General features: G+C 36.8%; 1 protein-coding gene across 6 annotated transcripts in view; it reads left to right on the plus strand.

Moving 5' to 3' along the window:
- The window catches only part of BNC2 (basonuclin 2), a 608,431-nt gene that overhangs the window by 306,708 nt on the left and 276,616 nt on the right, over positions 1 to 25,107 (plus strand). For 2 of the 6 annotated variants that reach the window (XM_056514610.1, XM_056514612.1), the window contains exon 6: positions 17,537 to 24,585. The exons of 1 other annotated variant lie outside the window; for it this stretch is intronic. In XM_056514610.1, the coding sequence (XP_056370585.1) occupies positions 17,537 to 18,197 (661 nt within the window). In that variant the 3' untranslated portion in view covers positions 18,198 to 24,585. Of the gene's footprint in view, positions 1 to 15,200; positions 15,232 to 17,536; positions 24,586 to 25,107 lie in introns of those variants that run through there. 3 more of the 6 variants (XM_056514614.1, XR_008842612.1, XM_056514613.1) reach the window with 3 other exon arrangements.

A 25,107-nucleotide genomic window follows, 5' to 3' on the forward strand; every position in this document is an offset into this window, starting at 1 on the left:
GTAATGAAATCAGAGTTCTAGCTATTCTATAGCTTTCAGCCTTGTGAAGTTTTTATCTTTTTTTTTTTTTTGTCATTTTATTAAGCCTATTACTAGCATTATATTAATTATATTATTAATCCTATTCTAAATTGTTAGATATCTAAAACTCCCAACTCTGTATTTATTTCTGTAATAAAATACAAGTTTAAGTGGAGATAGATAACATTGGCTGATTCTTTTTGTTTCCTTTATAGGCATCTGATTTGGCTTAAGTCCTTTTCCAATGAAACTCTAGTTAATCAAAGGTTAATCAAATATTCCCCCTGCCTTGTACATACACAAAACACCAAATGGTTGTCAGTGGGTGGAGCTACTGTAAAATTGGCTTTGGAAAGGAGGGGTTTTGATGAAGGAAGGGTTTTATCTGTGTCAAAGCTGCAATCTCCCCCTTTGCAGAAAGCATCCTGTAGCAATTTGTGCTAAGGTTGACTAAATCTAGCTTTGTCATGCCGACATCATTTGTGCCAAGGTCAACTCCTGCATAAATATCCTTCTACCTGAAATGCTGAAATATCCTCTGAGATCTTTGGCTAACAAGTGCTAGTCTTTGCAAATTATAGTCAAGATCACCAGAAGATTTCAGTGTCCCACTTCACATGTGTTTTTTCAATTCAAGAGGAAGGAAAGCAAAGTAACTTTTCCTTTCTATCAGTGACCCAGTAATTATGTTATCCCTTCTAAAAATTAAACAGCATTGCTTTTCAATAGTCAAGATCTGCTGAGCCTAGATATTTTTAAAAGTACCTATTTTCATCATTCTTCTAACCTACAAGTAGCATGGCTCATTACATCAGCCTTAATACCAAGATTCTTTGGTCTTTTCCACAGAGAAATCGTTCTGATTTTGTTTACCTAGGAGCACTAGACTTGTGTAAACCACTTTTTCTTCCATACTTCAACAACCACTTCCTGAATAGTTGTTCATCCATTTCTGTTCTTGTTTTCACTTCGGATGTCATTTCTTCTGAAGACATGATATTCAGGCTAAGTCTTCTTACAAAAAGACAAAAGTACATAGAAAAAGAGATCATATTAAAAATTTTGTCAGAAACAGTGTCATAAGCCTCCGTTTGAATGGAAAGACATATTTTGAAGTAACTTTTTAAATGGAAAAGAGAATGGAAGAAGATACATTCCCTTCAGGACTGACCAATTAAATGGAAAATTTTCCTTGTTGATTGAATTATCTCTGTAGTCACAGAAGATCTTTTCTGCAAGTGAGAAGAAAGGGCCAGTGGCCACAGTGGTTAGATTCCCCTAGGATCTCTTTCCCAGCTTTATCCTGGAGTTTTGTCCCAGCACGTACTGAGTTTGCCTGACAAAATGATAGGTGTGTTTAATCCTCGAAGTCAGCGCTGAGGTACAGCTGCTCAGGGAATGATCCCGAACTGTGGATGTGACATGTGGATGGGACGAGGGAAGAATTATTTCCTGACCAAAGGGGACTGCACTGCCAAAGTTTCATCCTAGTCTGTGCTGAGGAGCACATCCAGAAGTAAAAGTCTGAAAGGTGCAACTTAGAGCAGTTGGCTCCATTTTGATCTCTCACCTATAAGAGCAAAGAAATTTGTGGTCAAAACCAGTGATGAAACAGGTGGCAGGTGTTAGGTCTTGTTGAGAAACTAATTTGTAATATTTTTTTATGAGAAGTAGAGCCATCTTCTCAATTAGACTTAGTGAGTGCTAAATCTCAATTTCACCTCAGTAGGTTTTAAGATAGAGCACATTAATAACTATGGTTTATTATGTTTTCCTTTCTCTCAAAGTATGGAAAATATATTAATATATTAATTCTGTACCTCTTCAGAGCAACAAAGCAAAAACTTTTCTTGTTGTCTGTCTACTACTTAATTAGAACTATTCATTGCTCAGGTTTGTCTTTTAGGTTTAAGTTTTCTTAAACTCTGAGCGTGCATGCATATGCATGTGCATGTGTGTGTGTGTGCATGTGTGTGTGTGTGTGTGTGTGTTCCACAAGATGGTAAAGGTAATTGAGCCCCATGAATAAGTTTAAAAAAAATAATATTTGCTCAGGGTGACTTATAAATAAATATGAGGCAACTATTTGTGCCAAGTGTGATCATGTCATTTGATTACAAGTTAAATCAGTCCAGATTTAAAAATGTAAACTCCTTGATTTGTATGGAGCAAGACATCTGTAGGTGGTTTATTAAAACCTGCTGATGTTTCCAGAACTAAATTTGTGCAGATATGGGCCTCTGGGTAGCTGTATTGAAAAAGCAGAGACATACTTTTTGTCTGGTTACCTGACTTCCAGCCCTGTACAGGTGTGCTTGAATAAATTAACATCAGTTACCTATGATGAGCCACTGCATACATTATCAAGGGAGGTGAAGATGTGAGCAAACTGTTACCTGCCTCCTGTTATCACCTCCTTGACACAACAGTACCCATTTTTTAATCATCCTACTAAGCTTGGCATCATCTATAGATAACTTTTTAGACAATTATTTTCTATAAAATAGAAATAGCTCAATTGTAGCTCCAAGAAATAAAATACTTTGCATCAGTCCATGATAATTATTACTGTAATTCCCCAAATATAATTAGCTGTCATACACAACTTGAATTTTCTCCAATAAGAACAAGGAAATATGGTTTTAAGACACTGTTTGATGAGCCATTTGTCAAGGGAAAAAAATTATATCTGATACATTTTTTAAAATATAAACACATTTTGCACCTGTACTATTGTTTCTGTACATGATGCAGTTCATGAACAGACTAGCTGCATATCCAATACAATCGAATGAACCATTAGGTTTTCTCTTGCAGAGACACTAAGATGTGTGTCATTGCTAATGTTCACATAACTCTTCCTTACTCAAGAGGAGCTGTATCATAAAGAAACATTTTGTGCCACCCCTAACATAGATCTACTGATCTAACCTCTTCCATGAGTAGTCATGTTGAACACAGACTGCCTGTCATCTTGCATACTCACCAATGTGAACAGGAGAAGAAGAATTAAAGCTAGTATGCACAGAAAAAATGTCTTAATAAGATTTTAAAATCGTATTTAAAATAAAATAAATAAATTGAAGCATGAGGCTACTTATGTAAGCAAATATTGAAGAATCATTTCTGGTGTGGAGGGAATTTTTTCCAACTACATACAGCCACAACTTGCTGTCTGTATTTTCTTGCTCTACTTTGGTATACAAAATTGTATCATTTGGAGAGGGAGAATACAGTTTTTTGTGCAGTTCAAGAAGTCTCATTTTTATGTTTACTTGCAAATAAGCCAAGGTATTTTCAGTGACCTGAAAAGCTTATTTAAACAAACTGCTATACCAGGATTAACATAGGTTGGAAGCATAAGTAAAACATTAAAAAGACTAGCCAAAAGCAAAACATGTATTGAGCAATATTTTCACCTGGTATGTGTTGTGACGAATAGCGTAAATGTTGAATGTGTTTTGTCCAAGTTTCCTGCATAAGTTCTGTGTGTTTTCTATTTGGCGAATGAGGTTATTTCGGAAGACAGGACAGGGAGCATGAAGGCCTATTATAATATCCTGATTGCCCCTAGGTTCCTAGAAAATACTGGAAGAACCACAAATCTTCCAGGGAGTGGGAGACAATTATTTTCCATTCATCTGAGTAAACGTAAAGCTGTTCCCCATTTATGAAGGTGTCCCATCTTCCCTAGAGTTTTTTGGAAGTGGGTTAAATAAAACATCTACCCACATTAGTTCCCACAGGGGAAGCCTGTTTTGAACTTTAGAGCAGAAGGTTGTGAGATTTCTGCTGCAATGAAGGTAGCTGTACTTCACAGATAGAAGATAACACCAGGCCACTACTTCCAAAAGTCTGGGTGGAACAAGACACTGCAGCTGGAGAGATGTGGTCCTCTCAGGTGCAGGAGTCTGGGGAGAAATAGTGAAGGGTGAGGGAAACACCTCATTTGTGAGGTGAAATTTGTGGCAGGAATTGCTGTGTGTTTACTGCCCTTTGGATTTACAGCTTTCAGTCAAGGACAGACACTGAGGCAGGTAAATGCCGTCATACATGCATTCATGATCCATTCATTTGTCAGCTGTGCATGTCTGCATGAAAAGAGAAACTTTCAATTCAAGAAGCAAACTTTTCATCAGATCTTTTACCCTGACCAAAAATTATTAATAGCTGAGATAATTTTCTTTTTCCCATAATGACAATGCTGCTCTTTCCCCTAGATTTGAGCTGTTTCATTCATTGGAACATGAACTGAGTGACTGTGTTGGGACATATACGAATTAATGTGAGTAAGAAAATTGGTGAGGCAAGTCCTATGAATGAAAACAAACAAGCAAACAAACCTCCAAAACAAACAAATGAACACACACATACACACGCATATAACACACCAACAAAAAACCCCCAAAAACTAAAAAGGGGAAAATTTGCCAAGTGTTGACGACTCCAAATAGCTACAACACTTTTTTGAATGATAGTGTGCCAGTCCTATCAATATATCTAGATAGACGTTGACATTTCAAAATATATTTTGAAGTAGAATTATGTAGCAGGTGATCAATATAGTAAAACAAAGATCATTTGTATTTCTATCCCATTGCTTTGTGACAAAATGCATCTTAGCTACTGAGAGAGGTGAGACAGGACAGTTTTCCACTGAAATACATCTTACTAAAAGATGCTGCTCAAAAATAGTTGGCAATTTATGGGCTTGGTGGAAAAGAAACCCAAAATCCAACTTCTCTAAATCAGGGACCTTTTTTTTATTATTATACAAGCTGCTAGTCATTAGCAAATATGACAGGAAGTAAAAGCAAATTTGTGAAGTAGAGCCTTTAGTTTCAGAAATATACTGGTCAGTTAGAAAATTTTAGTGTTAAAGCTAAAAATGCTGCTCACTGCTTGTCTCGGGTGATCCTGAAGGAGGACACACAGACTAATGAATGAGAGTTAAATGCTCCACAGTGTCAAGGAAGAGACCACTGTGTAGGCACTGTAAGTGCACTGCAAGACACTGTGCACAGCTTTTCACTACCCCTTAATCCTGGCCGGCAGTACCATAAGTTTGCTGTCCTTTGTCTCTTCAGGCAAGCAGTGCCACACATCATGTACCAGTGTTTATGATGCTATGCTGCAGTACTTGAGTAGAAATCACTCATTCACGTCCAGCACGTACACATGAAACATTCTCTAATGGTTCCTCTAGAGGTACCTCAGATGGTCTTTGGGGACCTGATGTAACACAGGAATATCTCAGGTGAGATACCACTTATGGCTCATCACAAGTTCATCTTTTATTGGCAAACACTGGATATTTCCTGACAACAGTTTTAAGCCCACTACTTCTAAAAAAAATGTAAAGCTTTTTGTACTGCTTTCTGCTTTCCAGCAACATCTTTTAAATGAGAAGTTTGCCATGTGCTAAGAAAAAGTTTTTTTTTTTTTTTTTTTAATTAAGAGTCTATTTCACATTTTAGCTTGCCCTAAATAGCATTGCTTTAAAAGATCTGTCTAAGAAATAATTCAACATTTTTGCCATGAGGCACCTTCAAGCGTCATATAAATGGACCTGGAACAGAAATGAAAGAGTTTTAGATTTGCCAGAAATGTATGCTCCCATAAAAGAGAAAGAAATTGCAGGACTTTGTTGGCATTGTGAATAAATGTAAAATGGTTTGTTTTGTGTGGGGAAAGCAGAGGGAGAGAAGGAAAGGATAAGATTGTAATAAGAAGATATTTTTTGCTGTCACTTTAGTTTTCCTTTTTTTTTGTTCTTTCTGAATAAAGAGGGGTAAGAAAGCCCCAAGCTGTATGTCTGTGTCAAACTATATGAGTCTGAAACACAAGATGTAAATTACAGGGTTTATAAGTTGTTATTTCCAATGTTACTGATTTTGATTTTAGTGCTTTACAAACTTTATTGCTTATTTTATTAACTAGGGAGAAGTGTTTCACATTTCTAGTTCAATACATTTTTTTCCCTTTCTTTCCCTCTTCCTCCCTCTCTCTCCTTTTCTTTGTTATGCCAGAATAAAGAAAGCAATTACAGTTCAGCCAGTTACAACTGAAAATACAAATGGGACATAGTTAATTTTGCTGCCTGTAAACCTTAGGTTGTACTTCTGTGTTTTACACACAATGCGCAGAAATAAAAATAGACCAAACATGTATATGTGTGTCTGTGGATGCGTGTACTGAAAAAAAGACATACATAATGTTATTAGACAAGGATGTAAAAATACAGGGGATAGAAAGAGAACTTGGATTCGCTCTCAGAAGGTAAATGAGCCCTTGTTTCAAGAAGAAGAAGAGCACAGATTATATATTATGCAAGACTGAGAACCAAGATTTCATGAGGAGGGGCCCTGGCAGGAAGGATAACAGATCCTGCACTGGATGTCTCTCAGGTCTGATAGCAAGATAGGGGAGCAGCACTAATTCTGCAGCCTTTTTAGTCTATTCTGTCACAGAAGGGGCACTGCTGGGTCAGTCAGCTCACTAGTAATTGTGTTTTACAGACTTCTAAAGCAATTGGCTCAGTCAGTCCCAATTCAATAAAAGTGTAGAGCGAGAGTGAGAGCACTTTTGTTCTATTTTTTACTTGAAATTATTTCATTCAGCAGTCTGTCTTTTTTATTACCACGATTTGACATTAGCACTCCAAGCTATATTAGCATCCATTTCAGCAGTTCAGTAATGGTATTAAAAAAACACTTAACTTCAACGGTGAATGGTTGTATGACAGTACCATAAAAATCCACATTAAAAAAAAACTTATGTATTTGTCCCTGCAAATTATTTTTCACTCATTTAACCACTTCAAAACTACACTCTTCTTGCTTGGTGTTTGCACGAGCTTTAGCAGCGAGGAAGGCTTGTAAAGGGGCTGCAACTGCAGCAACAATGGCATAAAAAGAAAAATGAAGACATTTGAAGAAGACAAAAGTGATAGGAGCATGCAAGCACAGATACGTATATAACAAAGACCTTCCATTTTGAGTGGGTGCCTGTCATTCATCAACTGAAGTAAGATTTTTTAAACTCAAATCACTCGAGGTAAAATCTTTGGCATCTTCCAGATTTCTGGGATTTAATTTTGAACCCAGCACTCTCCAAGCTTGGGACGGCAGCCTAACTATCTTGGCACTGCAGCACATTCATAAATGACTGCATTAGGTTCTAAATTTTGATTAAACATTCTGTAATTAATCAATGGTAGACATGAAGCAGTTGGCAAGGTCCAGAGCTGCAAAATGTTTAAGACATAAAACATTACAAAGTAATTAGAATGTGCTCCTTCAAGAGAAGGATTGCCTTCAATAAAGAGGTAAATGATAGCATCATGTTTATTGTGGACGTAGGCAGGCAGTGCAATATGATAAACTGCAGGAGATACACGTATCAGTAATCATCCACATTATTAGTGTCATTAATCATAATTCTAAAAATATGACAGCAGCAGCCAACTTTTTGACCAATTTTGCCTCTGCCTGTTGGCCGTTATAACTTCACTAATAGACTGCAGAGCTCCTGTGCGTGGCAGTTTGCATTGAGAATGGAAGGTTAATTATATTTGAGCTGCTGATTCCTTCTCTCCTCGGAAAAGACTGAGCACTTTGACAATCCCAGGAGCTCACTGCTGTTAAACCAGTAAAAGTACTTTATTGAAATTTTCTTTGTTGGTCAGGAATGAGTAGATGTTTCAAATGAGATATAAGCGCCAGGCTGGGACGGCCGCTAATGTTTTTTCCAAAATAATCCTTGGACAGCAAGCTGAACTTAGATATCTTTGCACATTCTCTTGTGGATGAGTAAAAAGTTGAGAATTTAATAAATGCTGACAATAGCATGTATGGAAGAATCACAGAGGATTGAAATTACTGAGAAGTTGGGGCATCAGTGAAAGGAGGTTTCAGGATAATCAGCTATCCATTGACCTGATAGGTGTACTTATTTAGTAATGCAAAATTATTAATAAAGGAACCCTGTTGAAATGCCACATCATATTTGGTTTTATAGTTCCTCTGCTATTATATAAATAAAACCAGCATTTCTAAACAAACAAATGTTATGAATGAAAATTACTATTGCATTTTGATCAAAATTAATGGTTTACAGAATTGCTGTGGAATCTGAAATCAAACAAAACTATCCTTGGACCTTGAGTTTTATTATTATTTTGAACTTGAGGTTCAATAAGTAAAGAGTCTGTAAATTTCCTAAGTGAAGAATAAGATGACGTGTTGCTGTGCATCAACATCTGAGAGAAAAAAATTTGGTTTGAAATCAGAGCTGGGCAAAGCTAGGAATTCTGCCTGAATTTTGTCTTTATTTCTGCATTTACTGAAACTTGGGATTCAGTAAAATTCATAAGTGGCATGCTGAACTAGAGGGTCTATTTGTATTAAAAAATTGAAAAATTATCACATTTGGCTGTAGCAGTAAAATTAAAGGAAGGATGAAAACATCTGATTACAAAACTTGGATCATGTAATATTTAGATTATTTAGGTTTGAAAAGAAATTATAATGTATGTATTCTTTATCTCTTCAGAATTTCTTAAGGGAAAATACACCTTATGCCAAGGGAACTAGCAAATACTTCAACACAATGGATATGAGCACTTAAAGAGCTAAACTTCTCTGTAGAGCTTGTGTAAATTGCAGAAACAGCTTTGGAGTGATAGACAGTGGTGCTAAGCACCTGTTATGCCCATCAAAGGACTCTGTCATATGTATAATGACTTCTTGTGCATGTAATTTTGTGACACTGTGTTAGTTCACTTCGAAAATATTCTCACAGATAAATCCTCTTATTCTAAACTTTCTCAACCAGTCCGGATATTAGACAAGAGTGCTGGCTATTTTGTAGTGAGTCTATTTTGCTTCCAGGCAGCTTGTAAAGTGAGAGGTTTAAGTGTTGCAACATAGTTTTGATAGTTTCTCAGTAATTTTGGCAAGTACGCCAGTCATTGTGCTTTTTGTTTGTAGTATCTTTTGATCTTTAATGGACAACAATAGTAACGTATTAGGAGTGCAACGTAAGCTCAATGCTTCTGAGCACACACAACTGTTGTGAAAATATAATTCTGTTCACACCATAAGGACCATTTCACTAAACACCTCAACAGGTTTGTACTGAATTACTGGACCTTTCAAGAATCCCAAGCCGACAGATTTTTTATATTTTATTTTTAATTTGGTAGCAAATATTGCCATCAAATATCAGTTTCATATTTATCTGCACAGTCAACTATCCTGCCTTCCTAAATGCTATCACTGCATTAACATTTTTTTATGCATTCCATGGTGATGATAAATTGTTTTCTGACTCTAACTGTGAATTAAGTATGCAAAAGGCATGTTTGCCACTGCCAACAAACCAATAATTCTCACTAACATCTTCAGAGTTACAACATTTATAAAGTTGCAAAGTGAAGTAAACAAACCATCTGTTTGGCTTTACCATATATGTCATGCTCTCTTATTAGCATATTACGATTCATTTAGTAAACAAATTTGGTGATTTTGTTCATGTCAAAGTTAGAGGGAGCTTGAAGATGATTAACATTCCTGGGACAGGTACATTAATACATTGCTTCCTCTGCAAAGTTAAATGGCTTCTCAGGAGAATCACCCCTTGTTGACAAGATGAGACTGTCAATTTTGTTTGCCTGCCACATTAGGGGCCGTAAGGGGATGGGAAGCTCTGAGAAAGAGGAGCAGTGTAGGCAGCATAATTCACTGTGAATTGAAAAAAGAAGTCTAATTCTGATAAATGGTCGACCCCAATACATCCTACCTGTTATTACAACAGACGTGCCGTATCTGTGCAGTAAATTAGTTAAACCCCTAAAGAGTTTGATAGGAGCTTATCTTCAAGTGAATAATTTGAGTGTAGAGGGAGCTGTCTTCGTGACCAGTGTGAGTGATTTGTTTCATATTGAAAGGGATTGAAATGACTGGGCTCCGCATCTTTAATTTGCAAGAACTTGCTTGTCCTTTATTTCCTGTATTTAATAAGCACTGGGTTTTTTTACTTTTTTAATAGGTGCTGAACTGTATTTTACCTTTTGGATTTTTTTCCTATGAAAGGTTAATATTTTTCAGATTCTATGCAATTTCAGGCCTTAAGAACTGATGCTATTACCTTGTCTGTGTAGAAATGCCATGGTTTTATTGTGTAGTATAGTATTTTTGCCTTGACTCCTAAAGTCTCACCCCTATACCTACTTTTCCCTTTACATTTAGAGGCAAATTAAATATGATCAAACACGTGGAAGCTCTAGTGTACAAACTTAAACTTTGCCCTCATTTAGATAAATGTGAATTTTATAATTTAGGTCATGTCAGGATTTCAAATTGTTACTATCTTTACTTAGATTTATGGATTTCTTTTTTTTTTTTCTTTTTATATAAAAAAATAAAACAAAACAAAACAAATCCTGCATCAAAGACTGCTGATAGAGTGGAAAATTAGAACAGTAAGTGAGAAGATAATTTCTTTAACAGTTTCCATTACTAATTAAATTGCAGGAACTGTTTTATTGTTGATTCTCATAAGCAAATAGGAGAAATGATTGCTGCTGCTTTCTTGAAGAAATATCAGAATTGAGGCCATATCTTTCTCATAAATATGTACACTGTTATATTTAGCAAGAGTCTTGTATTCTGGTTCTTTGATTTTAGCTGCATGAAACTCAGCACTTTCAGTCTGCAGAGATTCTGAGAAAGCATAAAATTCTGGGTTTACTTTCTGTAGTGTTCACCTATTCTAGGCCTTTCTATGAGTTTCATGCTTAAACAAGCAGGAAAGGGACATGAAATTGAGGTAAAAACATATTACTAATTTGTGTTAGCAACCAAAATAACATGAAAATTTAAAACAAAACCGTAAGTCTTAATTCTCTTTGCCTTTAAGGTGAAGGGAAGCAAAGAAAATTTCCTTTAACACTTCATTATAGGCAAAAATATAGGCTGAATATTGAGCTGAAAATATGTGTAGAAAAAGTCTCACAGGATGAACAATGAAAGTTCCGTTGTTTATGATATTTTAAATCAGATTGATAGAGCTTTGTTGTAAACTAAGTATACCAGGAAGATAGCTTTTATGGGACCTGTACAATCAGAGCAGTTACTTCCATATCCAACTTTAATAAGAAGTTCATCAATTTGTGTATAAATCACCAGCCAATTGTGTTCTGGCCGTTGATTTTCTAACACCTTCTCAAACTGAAGATTGTGTGGTTTTGGTTTTTGTAACCCAGTAGTAGGTTCTGTCTTGTTCAAAAAAATAAATCAACTATCACTTTGAAAAAATAGAATTTGCCAGAAAATAATTTTATGCTGTCTTTACATGCATTAAGTCTCAACATATATATATAGTGTTACTTAATACTGAATCACTTATTGATCTTAAAACAAAGCTGATGGCCTCCTGCTGTCACGTTCTGTTTGTTATTTCCTTACAGTGTTAGAATGGTAGGGCTAGGTGGTATTAATTTTTCAAATCACGTGTTTGCCAGAAAAGGCATACCTGAAATTTAAGAAACTGGGATGGTGGCTTTCTTGGAAACACAGGAAGAATGGTTGTGGCTGGGTACAACTGGAAATGTTGAAATAGATAATTTCAGAATTTTAATGAACAATACAGTTTATTTTGACGATTGACTGAGATCTTTATCACAGAGCTTTGTCACTTATAGTCAGACAAAGAGGAGTAGTAGCTGGGACATTTACCTGGGACATCAATTGGCTTGGCTTTTCTGTCTCATTGCATCAAGCAGTAGGAAGTGGGTTTCCACAGTCCCTAGCTGACTGCCCTAACACTGTGCTTCTCTTTCATTCTCACTCTCTTTTTGTCTCTCATCCCATAGTATTTAAGTATAATCCTACTTTTCCTTTGCTAAAATAATTAATAAAATAATGTGTGCTTAATTTTCAACAGCCTTTCCTGTTCTGAACTGCAAACACATTCAACCTAATTTTTCGTGCAGTTAGTTTTGTGCTCTCTATAATGCTCAACTCTAATTAAGCAGTGCTCTTTATAATATGAATTCTCTAACTTTGCTCTGTGTATCAGAGGTGAGGTTTGCCCTGGTGCAAATAGGACTCCAGCTATAGGTACCTCAACATTTAGCCATAGAATTCATGCCAATTTCTTCACCAGGGCAAGTTCTACTCTGATAAATTCCTTCTCACTCACTTCAAAATGAAATTGAAAGACTGACTAAATAAAAATAAACTAAACTAAAGTGACCATAAATTTTTTTCATTCCAAAAAATGGGCAGTAAATTAGCAAAATCAGATTCCTTGACAAGTGATAGAAAGGAACTGCTAAAGAGATCCTAGTCAGGATTTATGATCTGTGTAAATAGAATGTGTGTTTAATTGACCATATTTGCTAGGCTTATAATCCTCTTCCTTCTGTTGGTGCATAGTGCATCTGCCACTAAGAAACTTGCTAGTTGTAGGTGGGTGTAACCAACAGTGAATTCTAGTTAAGAAAGAAAACTTCCATGGGCTTCACAAGAGAAGGAAAATACCACTACCAGTGGCATCATGCCCAGAGTGAGGGAGCTTCTGTAGGATTCTGCATTGCACTGCTACTGAAACTCCTGACTGAAAAAGCAGTGGTGAACTCAGAGGCTGACATTTCACCATAGTCATATTTTATGTATATCACAGTTATCATTATCATCCTCATGGCAGCACTGCTCTATTCTTACAGCCAAATTCACTCTAGTGAGGACTTTGCACTAACTTTTGCCTCCCATATATGTAATTAATTAATAGTAACTTGAAAAGAATGGTATTTATGTAAAGAAATCAGGTATTCTGGGTCCCAGAATTTGTTCAAACTTCCTTGCCACAACAAGCTACATTTCAAAAAATCTTGGAAAAATACCCTCCTCATTTTTAAGGGTATCTGACATTTGTATAGACCCTAATAGGTGTTTTGACATTCTTGCCCCGGATAGTATTTTCAGAACAAACCCTCTTCACCATCCCTTGTTGCCTAGGAATGGGTAGGTATAGTAACTGAAGTAGAGTGAGTTATGCCTTTAGAGAAATGCATTTGATGGCATATTTCTGTATGGAAGACTTCTATCACCAGTTGTCTTTACACAGCATTTCCACTGTGAGGATCAAATGCCATTCTGGTAGCTGATGTACAAATAAGCAATCTAGGAAGTCCAGAGACATTCAAAGGATTTATTTAGGTCAAATATTTGGTTTCATACACACATTTATATTTCTGCCAATCATTCATGTTCTTTAAGTTCTTTTCCCTACAGATACAGCAGCAGTTGCGATGCTGCAAAGGACATCAGAGATGGCCTTAAATTAGCTAGCTGAGGTAGAGAAATAATGAAGCCATGGCAAGCTGAAGCTCAGCAGGTTTGGGCATATTTTGCTTCAGGATTTTCTGTCTGTTTGGTGGCAGTGTTCATGCATTGGCACAAATCACTCTGCCCAAGCTGTGCCTCAGCTTACTCGGGGACCATGGTTCACACATACCTGGGAGCAGTATCTGGAGGAGGAAGAGGGGAGCAGCTTCATAAATCACATCAGGGAACAGAATAGATGAAGCAAGAAACTGCTGGTTTCATGGGGAGGAGCAGGTGAACAAGATGACGGGTGGTTAGCATTGGCTGAGGGTTCACAGGGGACTTCCTAGGGTTTGGAAGAGACAAAGCACAGGAGAAAGAGTTGGATTAGGATGGAAAATCTGTTTGTTATGGAAAAGGGGGTCTGAGACTTTGGGGGTTTTAATAAGATTTCAAAAGTTCAGTGTCTAAATAAATGAATTTTTTTCACAACTCATATCTCCTTCTCCACCAGAATGTTTTCTCGTATGATATTTAGGGACAGTGTTAAACACAAGTGAAATAGATTAAGAAATGAATGTAAAAGAATCAATTCTTTTGAACTGTGGTTGCATAATGGAAATCGACTGCTATGAATGAACCTATGTTCAGAAGTTATGAACAGCAGAGCTAATGCACTGCCATGAGTTCATCTTTATTATTGCATTACACCTGAATCAATTGATAAAGTAGCTTCTTTTTAAGGCTAGGAATGGCACTTAATTGAATAAAAGTCAATGTAATTATATTAGGAGAATCCAACAGTACTGCTGACAGCGGAAAAGGGACACTACTGAGCAGAGTGCCAGAACTGGTCCACACATTTCTGCACATCGTTTGCCTGACAGATATTATGGGCTGGTACATACTTTAACTAGATTACTGATTGTTACTGCTGTAAGTGAGAATTTAATAAGGGAGGCATCTCTTCTTATCAGAGCATCAGCAGAGTTTGCATCCTTACACTGGTCTTTCTCCAAATGACCTTTGTCTATCTGGGGTTTGGTGGTCCCTCTTAAACATGGCAGTTTATACTTATTTCTTCATTCAGTGAATGCTGAAGTTATTTTCACTGCATACCTGACTGTAGTTTTTCATCAACAAATCAAGGAAATAGTATGCACAAATGCCTGGAAGCAGCAGTTAAAGTTATCCTGACTAGCTTGTATGCTGAAACAAAGTCCCATAACACAGGAGTGAAGAGGGGAGAGCAGGGAAGAAATTAGAAGTACACACATGAGTACTTTATGAATAGTTTGCAGTTAGCCTTATGATGATAAGCACAAATGTGCTTTTATGGTCATTTAATAACTCTGGTCAGTGTGGACAGGCCTTCACAGTAAGCGTTTCCTGTACTGCACTTAGCAACTTTACATGGAGCTACATTCCATCTAAAACTGGGAAGGCAAGGGACCATCAAGACTACTGTTTATCATTCATGTATGTGCGCTGCATGCATCTGTTCAGAACTCATTTGTGGATAATAATGGGTATGGTGTGAATATGCTTTGATTAATTTGTTTTATGTTTTCTGTATTGTTTGAGTCAGTATCCATCAGGACAACAGTAAAAGGAATATTACAGCTGACATAAACCAGGTTCACAGTCAAGACTTTTTTTAAAGTCTGTGTTTTATTGGTTTCAGATTTTTTTTTTTTTAACCAGATATGTCTGGATTGGAATGTGAATTTGTTCTCTCTCTCTCTCTCTCTCTCTCTCTCTCTCTCTCTCTCCTCTCTCCTCCCCCTGCCCCTTTCTTTCTCTTTTCTCCTCTCCTCTCTCTTTCTCTCTTTTGTGATCTCAATTTAGCAAAAGATTAGAAAGCTGATCTTATCACAAGGTAAGCTCAGCCTTCCTAAGTGCAGTGTGGGGATATGCATAATTACACTTCTATGCCTCAAAAAAGTAATGGTGCTATACTTGCTTGTGTGAAAAGAGTGTTTCCTATGTGGGACAAAAGCAAGAAATACTCTCCACTTTTTCCACCCTTACCCATACCTCTCAGCTGTCTCTCATTAGGAGAAAAATCCTGTGTTCTAGACCACTCCCTTACTGGAATAATTGCATCCAAGCACAGACAATTCAATCAAGCTGCTTTTCAGTATCAGTTTTATGTCAGAGAACAGTTACCTGCATTTGCAGGTGAATGAGACAGATTAGTTCTATTGCTGTTTGTTATGTGCAACTTAAGTTATGTGCAATAGGTAAATGAATCACAAAGTAAGTGTTAGAAAATTACAGAGATTTACTCCACATCAATTTAATCTTCCTACAGTTGCATTTGCTTTATTTATTTGCATTGTATTGCTGAACCATGTTTTGGACTTCAGTTGGTTGAGAGGTATGTTTCAAAGGGTCTCTTAAAATAAAAGCTTCCAATAAGGAAATATTGCTAATAGCTATTGTTCCTCTTTTCCCTTTTTTGTTAATGTAGGACCTGAATGTCTGTAAAATATTTGATCATTGTTATGTCTTCCCATGCCAATTTTGTACCTAGTGCTTTTCGCAAATTAAGCTATTCCTATGTTAAAATTCTCTCTTTCTCTCTCTTTTTCCCCCACCCTCCTCCCACTCCCCCCTCCACCCCCACCCCTCCTCCCGCCTCTTCTTTTCCCTCCTACATTTGGGCTCTGATCTGCAATTTATAATGGGCAGACAGACTGGTGAGTCTGCATGTTGTAAATTGCGGGTTTGGGTCCTTAGCTTGCAAAGAATGTTATGCAGTAGAACTTCGCTAATTCCTTTTTTGCTGACTCAAAATTCAAGTCACCCTCCAAAGAAACTGAATAAATATTTGTCATTTCCTCAGCAATGCTGCACATTCTGAAAACTGAACCCTAAAGTTTTCTTTTACTGAAAACTTTACACTGATTTCTTATACTTAAGCACTTCAGCAAAATGAGCATGTTCTGTGGTTAGAGGTCTTTGATGTCTGTCATGTTTGTTGGTTGCATCATTAATTCAGAAAACGCAATTTTTCAATGAGGGTTTCCTGACGCTACTGCAAATCAGTGAGGTTCTACTGCAGTGGATGAATAAAGCCAATGCCAAAAGTGGAGAGTAGAATGCAGTTTCAAATAATAGGTTATTTTACACATTTACTAGCCCAAAGGCTTAGATTGTTAGCAAATGTAGAGCTTTATTTCTTGAGAGCAAAGGCCCAGATCCTGTAAAACACTTGAGAGTCTTTTAATTTGCAGCTCTTGGGATCTGGTTTAAAATTCACTTCCATCAGTGACAGTTTTCCATTGCCTTGAATATCTGAAGTAACTTCAGCAAATACCTAAACCAAACCCATACTTAAGTTTTTTTATTGATTTGGGGCAAAACTCTCGCTGCCATTAATAGAGGTTTTTTTACTGGACATTACACTGCTTGAATCAATCAGCACTGCATACTGACTGTGCAGGGAAAAGGATAGGGAGGAGTGGCAGTGACAACTTAAAAGGATAAACTACTAAGGGTAAACTTTGGCTAAGACTTTCAGAAACTTACATGTAGATTTCAAAGACTTGTTCTCTTAAACCCTGGTTTGGCCTGATTCTGAATCCCTTTAAACAAGAATTAAATTACCAGAATCAGGACCTCTGACAATGCCTTATTCGGTTACTGTTAATTTACTCTCCTCCTATATTTAACTTGCAGAGTTATGTGAGTACATACATATAAATATAAATATATTTTTATGTATGCATGTAGGGGTAAATATCTAAAGACATGGATCCAGACTAAGACATAGACACACATACATATATACCATATATTAATATTTTTGCCTCTTGAAGAGAAAAAAAGTCAGCAGGGATTCAGGAATTGAGAAGAGCATTTTGTATTTTCTGCTAGTACAATTTATTATTTTTAAAATTTCAAATAAAAGGGCTGTAGCTGCTGTTGGGGACTAATGTTGAGGAGCAGCAGCTAACAAGAAACACAATAAGGGGGGGAATTTGCTTGTTTTGTTTAGTTTTTAGGCCGCAATTTATCCACTTAAAGAAAGACTGAAATTTCCAAGTGACAAGGATAGGGGATAATTTTTGTGAGAAATTATCAATAAATTATAATTTGGATTTGGTTCTTGTTGACCATATGTTTAATCAAAAATACTGTACATTTTTCCTTTTCTCCCTTCCCTCTTCCTTTCCCAGACACAGTGCTAATATAAACCTGCACCGTAAACTGTTGACCAAAGAACTGGATGACATGGGCTTGGACACTTCACAGCCTTCTCTTAGTAAGGACCTCCGCGATGAATTTTTGGTGAAGATATATGGCGCTCAGCATCAGATGGGGCTTGACATAAGGGAAGACACCTCCTCGCCTGCTGGCACTGAGGATTCCCATATGAATGGGTACGGCAGGGGCATGGCAGAAGACTATATGGTACTAGACCTGAGCACCACCTCCAGCATCCAGTCCAGCAGCAGTATCCATTCCTCAAGAGAATCTGATGCAGGAAGTGATGAGGGTATTCTCCTGGACGACGTCGATGGGGCAAGTGACAGCGGGGAATCTGCCCACAAAGCAGATGCCCCTGCCTTAGCTGTAGGTATGGGCACCGATGTCCCAGGATCCCTCATGTTCAACAGTGTTTCGGTGAGCAACGGTGGGATAATGTGTAACATTTGCCACAAAATGTACAGCAACAAGGGAACCCTCAGAGTGCACTATAAAACAGTGCACTTGAGAGAAATGCACAAGTGCAAAGTCCCTGGGTGCAACATGATGTTCTCCTCTGTCCGCAGCCGAAACCGGCACAGCCAGAACCCCAACCTGCATAAAAACATTCCTTTCACTTCAGTAGATTAGGTCAAGGATGGACACAGCATAATGCCAGCTCTCAGAGAGGGCCCACTACATCTGAACTGCCACACACAGTCTCCCTTTCTACATATATGTGTATATATATATGTATATGTAGATGTGTGTATATATATGTATATGTATATGTATATGTATATATATATATACACACACACACATAAATATGCATATATATATATATATGCTTTTTCTTTTCTTTTTTAGCAAAAGAAAGAAACACCAGGTGCTTTTTCCCCTTTGTTGGTTGTTGGGGTTCTTTTTCTTTTTTTTTAATAGAAAAAAAAATGTAGTACCTTTAATTTGGGGGAAGAGATCCTTCATAAAAAAAAAAAGAAAACAAACAAACAAACAAACAAAATCCCAAACAGAAACTTGCAGCTGTCCCTAGTTCTGTTAGAATGTTCTTGGTCATCTCCAAAGAGACAGTTCGTTCTTCCCGTAACTTTTGCCTGAAAAAAAATAAAAAAGAGAAAAAAAATAAATAAAACAAAACAAAACAAAAAAAAAAGAACAAAAAACACACAAAAAATCCCCCCAAAAACACAAAAAAAATTGCAAACAAACAAAAAGAGAAAGAAAAAACTATCTACTTAGTTGTCTTTGTGTCTTCTAAGCATTGGGGATAACGTTCTACTAAGCATGGCTGTTACACTTGTATATATATATTGAGCCTTGACAGGCCTATGATGTAAAACAATTGTATTGATGGTGGTTTAACTCTAATTTTTTTGCTTAATTTTTACAGTTACATTCAGCTGTTAGATAAGCAGGAAAAATAGTTTGCTGCCTAGTTTTACTCATTTATGTTAGCTTTAATGCACATTTTTAAAAGAACCACGGTCTTGTTTTAACTACCTGCTAGATATAAGTAATACAGAGGTGCTGGCATGCTTTACAGTACCTGATTTGATACAGTTTTTTTGTCTTGTACTATTACATAAATCCAGTCATGCACTTTTTCGTACACTACAAGGGGATGTGTAATAATATCCATGCTTTTTTTTTCTTAAACTATTGCCATATTTTCAGTAAGTGTCTTTAAAAAAAATACACTTAGATAAAAGTGATCTGGTCAGTATGAGGGCATGAATGCCAAACAAAGAGTATTAGTGTTTAGTGTTAATACAAAAGTGCCAACTTTGCACACATTTTGAAAAAAGAAAATGTAGTTATTCACCGTAACCACAGCTGTAGTTTTTGGACTACACACAGAAAAATACTGGGGAGGGAAAAGGGGTAAAGTGAAATACAGAATTCTTGGTGCTTTTTTCAAGTGCCAATTATTACTAGAAACAATAGTGCATCCTTATTCCTTATATACTACATTGCATAAGAGAAAAAAAACAGAATTTTGTCATGTGAACCAGTAGAAATTTTTTTTTGTCAAACATGCATAATATTTGGGGATATAAATGCTGATACTACTTGTCACAGAACAAAGATGAATATAATTTTGTGTGCTTCTTATTATAGCCTGGATTTTTGTGGTGTTTTAAAAAAAATCGAAACAAACAGGGAAATAATGTTAATTATGTTGTTCTGTAAAGTTGTCTTTTTTGCAATGGAAAGTGCTGTAGTATGATTAAGGCATGTTTTATAGAAGCAATCAAAAGAAATTAATGGCAGAAGCACTTAGTAGCTCTGAAAACATATGCTGGACTTTTTATTGGGTAACTTTCCCTTTGGATAAAATTAGAAGACAGAGAAAAAGGATGTCTAGTTGTGTTAATGTTTTGTGTTTCACTCGCATGGTTTGTCAGAAAACAACGAAGGTCCAAGACATATAGTGAGCAAGGAGCGAGCACAACCAGGAGACAGGGAAGGGCCAAGCTGAGAAAGGCAGAGACAAAGGAGGCTGCCCTCTGAAACTTTTTGTTTCCGGTGTTTACACATGTTGCTTGAGCTGGTAAACCACACTGGCAGCCTTAGTTACCACAACATACTGACTGAGGGATGGTATTTACTTAAGCTCAATCTACAGCCAAAGCCATTAGGATATGTGTTGTAGACTCTTTTCTTTACAAAACGAATAACAATAACAAAAGCAAGAACAAACAAACAAACAAACCCCTAAGGGATATTTCAGCATACAATAAAATATTCCTTCAATGAGAATGTGTTCCTTTTCTGTATTTACTGACCCAGAACATTATTCTTCTTAGCAAAGAGTCAGAAATGCTCCATTGTTTCAGCTTGTTGCTGTATTGTTTTGCTGTGCATTTTGATTATTTTTACTTTTTATGTCCACTTGAGTACTTAATTCCTATTACATTTTCTAGAGGAAACTCTTACTATAGATTTCCTCTTTTTTAGTACTTTTTATGCATTTCAGTATTTTTGTTTCCAGAAGTAGGAATCAATATCTAATAAATCAGTATTTCCAGTTGTAGAAAATAAAAGAAAAATATTTCTGAATGAAATCTCCCTATGTTCCTATGAGTTACAAGCCTCTGCTCATTTTTTTTATCCTGTACACTCATGAAGCCCTGAAAACATTTGTGAATGCCACAGTAACTATAAGGAAACTTTACCTTCTGGTTTAACAAAAAGAAACTTTATTGCAAAAAAGTAAGCTATTTCACTGACATTTTTTTCATCTTTTTTATTTTCTTTAAAATCTCAGCTACTTTGCTTTGTTGAGTGGAGAGATCTGCTTTATTTTGTTTTATGTTGTGCAAGCTCAGTGTGTGCGAGAAAGGGAAATTAGAACAATAAGGGTGCATTTTTACAAAACACATAACCTTTGTAGTGTTACCTGTACTGCAATCTCATCTCTCCTCCCAGGCTAATGGGAAAAAGTAATATAGAAGGTCTAAAAGATAAAAAGAACAAAAATTGAATTATATATACAGAAAAAACCCCACTCTTTTGTAGTATCGTGGTATAAATGAATATAATTTTTAATGAAAAATGCATTTGAGGTATATAAATAATTCCTAACTGAATGAATTACTGTTCAGCATTCTTATTTCACTATGATTCTGTTAGAGGTCAAATGGGTTTGGTAATCTTTGGAAATTTAAGCATCACCTGTAGATAAATTCAGCAGATTATAGAAATGGAAGAAAAAAAATCTGTTTATTACACAAAATTGAACAGCACATTCTAAAAAGTAAGGAAAAAGGGACAAACTTCCAAAAACTGCTAGAAGATATCATCGCTTTCTGGTGGACAGAGCACTACTCACTATTATTTTTTAGGCAAATCTAGGTAAAAGTAGTTTCTTCAGTATAAGTGATACTGTTGTCAAAACAGTCTTTTTAGAAGGGCGCTTACACTTATAAAAATAATTGAATGGCATTTCCCTCCTTTCAACTTAGCATGCATCTCTATGCGAATCTGTATTTATCAGAATTGTTCTTGTGGTGGAATTTGTATTATCTGAAAAATTCATAAAGGGGCTCTGGCATAGTAGCTTGGTTTTACTGAAAGTAGCATTTCTGGGTAATTTCAGCAGAGACCCAGAGTGCAGTAACAATAATGACCAAACATCTCATCTCTTCAGCACAGAACATGGCCTGTAATGGTGTGATGACATGATAAGTGTTGTGCAGTTGCTTATGTTATCACAAACTTGTGGCTATCCCTTCAGTTTCCAAACCTGTCAGTTTAAACCATTTTGAAAGAACTAGACCAGCTTTGAGGAAGAGACTTTTCCCTTTACATTCAGTTTGTTCCTTCTTTTTTTGGTTCCTATAGTTATTGTGGTCACTCTTTCCATATTGTTTCACTGTTTATTCAAGGTAGTTGTATTTTTCTGTAAATATCAAAAAAAGTTATGTCTGCAACTAGAAAATAACTGTACTGAACCTCCGTTAGAAACAGAACTATTTGTCTGGGGGTTGTTTAGGATTTTTCTTTTCATTGTGAGGGTTGGGGGGTATGGTGTGTCAGGAAACCATATGTTAATGGTTAATCACTAGGTATCTTTTGAAAAACTGTATGAAAATTTGGAAGGAAAACAGCACAGTCAAAGCACAAGAATGGAAACCATGAGTTTTAACACCCCTGGTAGCCCCTTCTAACTTTGTAGTCTCATATGTATCATATCACATCCATTTATGTTTCAGTCTGTTAGACTATCACTAATACTAATATGATTTTGCCCATAAGTGTGCTCCTGTGAGGACTAATTAGCTGGTATTAGTAAAGAGCTAATTTAACTCATAAATATTGTTGCACACCTTAAAATATTTAGTCAATTTTTCTGAGCTATATCTCAACTGGGTACGTTTTGTTACGCCTGAGATTTTAACATTGGCTTTTAAATTATAGCTGATGCTGTGGTGACAACGTAGTCACGCACACAAGGCATAAGCACTCTGTCACTGAGTCACAACTCAATTTTACAAAATGTGAAAGGTATAGATTAAAAACCTTAATAGCACATGGACACTGCTCTTAAAGATCTCTCAAAGGCTTTTCATGTCTGAGCTCATAAAATTTGTATGTTTCCTAAGGATCTGTAGATACTTTACACAGAAGAAATTCTGCAACATATTTGTCATGGGTAAACTGCATTTATCTCCCTTCCTTCCTTCCTTCCTTCCTTCCTTCCTTCCTTCCTTCCTTCCTTCCTTCCTTCCTTCCTTCCTTCCTTCCTTCCTTCCTTCCTCCCTTCCTCCCTTCCTTCCTTCCTTCCTCCCTCCCTTCCTCCCTTCCTCCCCTCCTTCCTGGAATCCTTCCATCCTTCCTTCCTGGAATCCTTCCTTCCTTCCATCTCTCCCTCACTTCTTCCCTTTCCACCTCTCTTCTTCCCTCTCTGCCTCCCTTGTTCCCTCTCTCCCTGAAAGGGTACTTTATCTGCCTGTTCCACAAGTTTATACATTTTTCATCTCATGTATGTTTCCCATTCCGTCCTCAAAAAAAGGAACAGTTTAGGAAAAAATTTTAGAGTCAGGGTCTGCGAAGTAGCTGCCAGCAGTGGTAAGCACCACAGTTGATTTGGTCTAGTCTATATAATAGGAAATGGGGCTCTCCAGGATGCACTTGAGTTTCCCCTGGGTTTTAGCCTTTTCAACCCAATTAAGGATCTAACATAGCTAAATATATGGGGTAGGAATGCAAAGCAACAAGACAAGGAGCTATGTGGGTATAATGAAATTTCAGAAATATGAGATAATTCGAGGTCTGATCTGTTCCAGAGACAGGAACCACTTTCAAGACCAGGGATTTAGTTCCAGAAATTTCTCCTTCAATGTGTATGAGACTTTGTAATCAAAATGCTTGATATGGACCCATTTTTCTCATGGTGGTCATTAAGGATGTCAGCTGCTGTCAGAAAATAGGACATATTTTTAGAAATTTATTTGTACTCAAATTCTGCAGGACATTTTTACAGCAACATTGGTGGCAGAGTAAATAATAAGGAAGGGAAAGTGTATGGTCAAGGAGTGCGCACATGCTCGTCTGAGGTTTTTTGCCGCATACATGAATAGAACTGTTACTTCTTCTGCAGTCCCCAGAATGTTTTTGTCACTTTTCTCTTTGGGTTAACAGAATTACTCTTTTCATTTGAAAAGAGAAGCAAAGGTGTATGTACTAAGGGCAAGGAGGCAGCAGGAGTTCTCTGTGGGGAAAAGCTGACTGGCAGACACATGATTGCAGCTGGTATATTTCAGTTCCTCCTTAGTTTTGTTTTTTTTCTTATGTAGTGACATAAGAAAAAGACTTTGCTGCTATAGTAACTCAACAAAACAGTGACTGTAGTGCTACTTTCCTAGATAAGCATCAGCATATCCTGCTGTTGCCACATGATGAGTTGGGCTTTTTTCTCCTGTTCTGTAGGGACATAAAAGGAACTCTTTTCCATACCCATTTCTACTTCAGGAACAGAGCAACATCATATGATGGACTGAACCTTTCACCCACATGTTTGCCCAGATACATGTCTGTTCCAGTCTCATGGTTTCTGTCTCTTCCTGCCAACACTGCAGCATTATCACTGCCTTTAAAATGGCTGTAACAGAATGAAGCAGCAGCTATTTTACGTAAGGAGTATTATCTTGAGTCTGTAGTTAACCAGTCTTGTGTGGCTTGTTTTCTCTGTTCAAGTCATGATACTGAATGACAGTTTTGATTTTTTGATCAAGGTATTGATCATGTATATCCCAATACTGTTGCTGTTATGTTTGGCACTGACACTTAAATGAAAACGGTTCTGGACCACCAAAGGGTTAAAAAATGGACATGTTTTTGACAAGTCCTCTGACTTTTGCCAGTATTATTGTTCATTATGATGACACTGTGTTTTTTTAAATAGCAGCTGTAGTTGTCATGAAACTATTTTCCCATTCCTCTCCTTTAAAGTGTGATGTTGTAAATTCATGTGACCTTTCCTGCAAAGAATAAATATTTCTTTTTTTATATAAGATCTCAAGACAAGGCTTGTTTTGTAACAAATAGTGGCCCATTACAAAGCAGGAAAAAAACTGAGCTGAGCAGAAAGAAGCATCAGTTCAATTTCACCTCATATCTTTCTAATAACTTACTTGTCACTTTATTACCTTCCAGTAATGTGAATGCTGCTGACAAGACTGTCACACTAACAGCAGACAACACCCTCTCTTCCTTAGCCCCAGCTCTCCTGGCTACTTATTGCACTGGCCCTGAAGGGACACAAACTAATAGTGTGCTTTCAAGTTCAGCACTTGGCCATCAAATATAAAAGGATGTGTAATTGCCTGTTTATCCCCTGTGAAGGCGAAATTGAGTATAAGAACCAGTCTTTCCCTCCCCATTCCCTAACACACAGACACACACACACACACAGGCATGCACACACGTCTGCAGTGAGTGAAGTCCCATCTGGAGCACTTTGATTTGTCTTAGGGAAGCACAGGGCTGCCACTGGCTGCTCTATCGAGCTATCAGGTAGACAGTAACAAGATGGCTT

The sequence above is a fragment of the Oenanthe melanoleuca genome, chromosome Z (genome assembly GCF_029582105.1).
Source record: "Oenanthe melanoleuca isolate GR-GAL-2019-014 chromosome Z, OMel1.0, whole genome shotgun sequence".
NCBI classification, from domain to species: Eukaryota; Metazoa; Chordata; class Aves; order Passeriformes; family Muscicapidae; genus Oenanthe; species Oenanthe melanoleuca.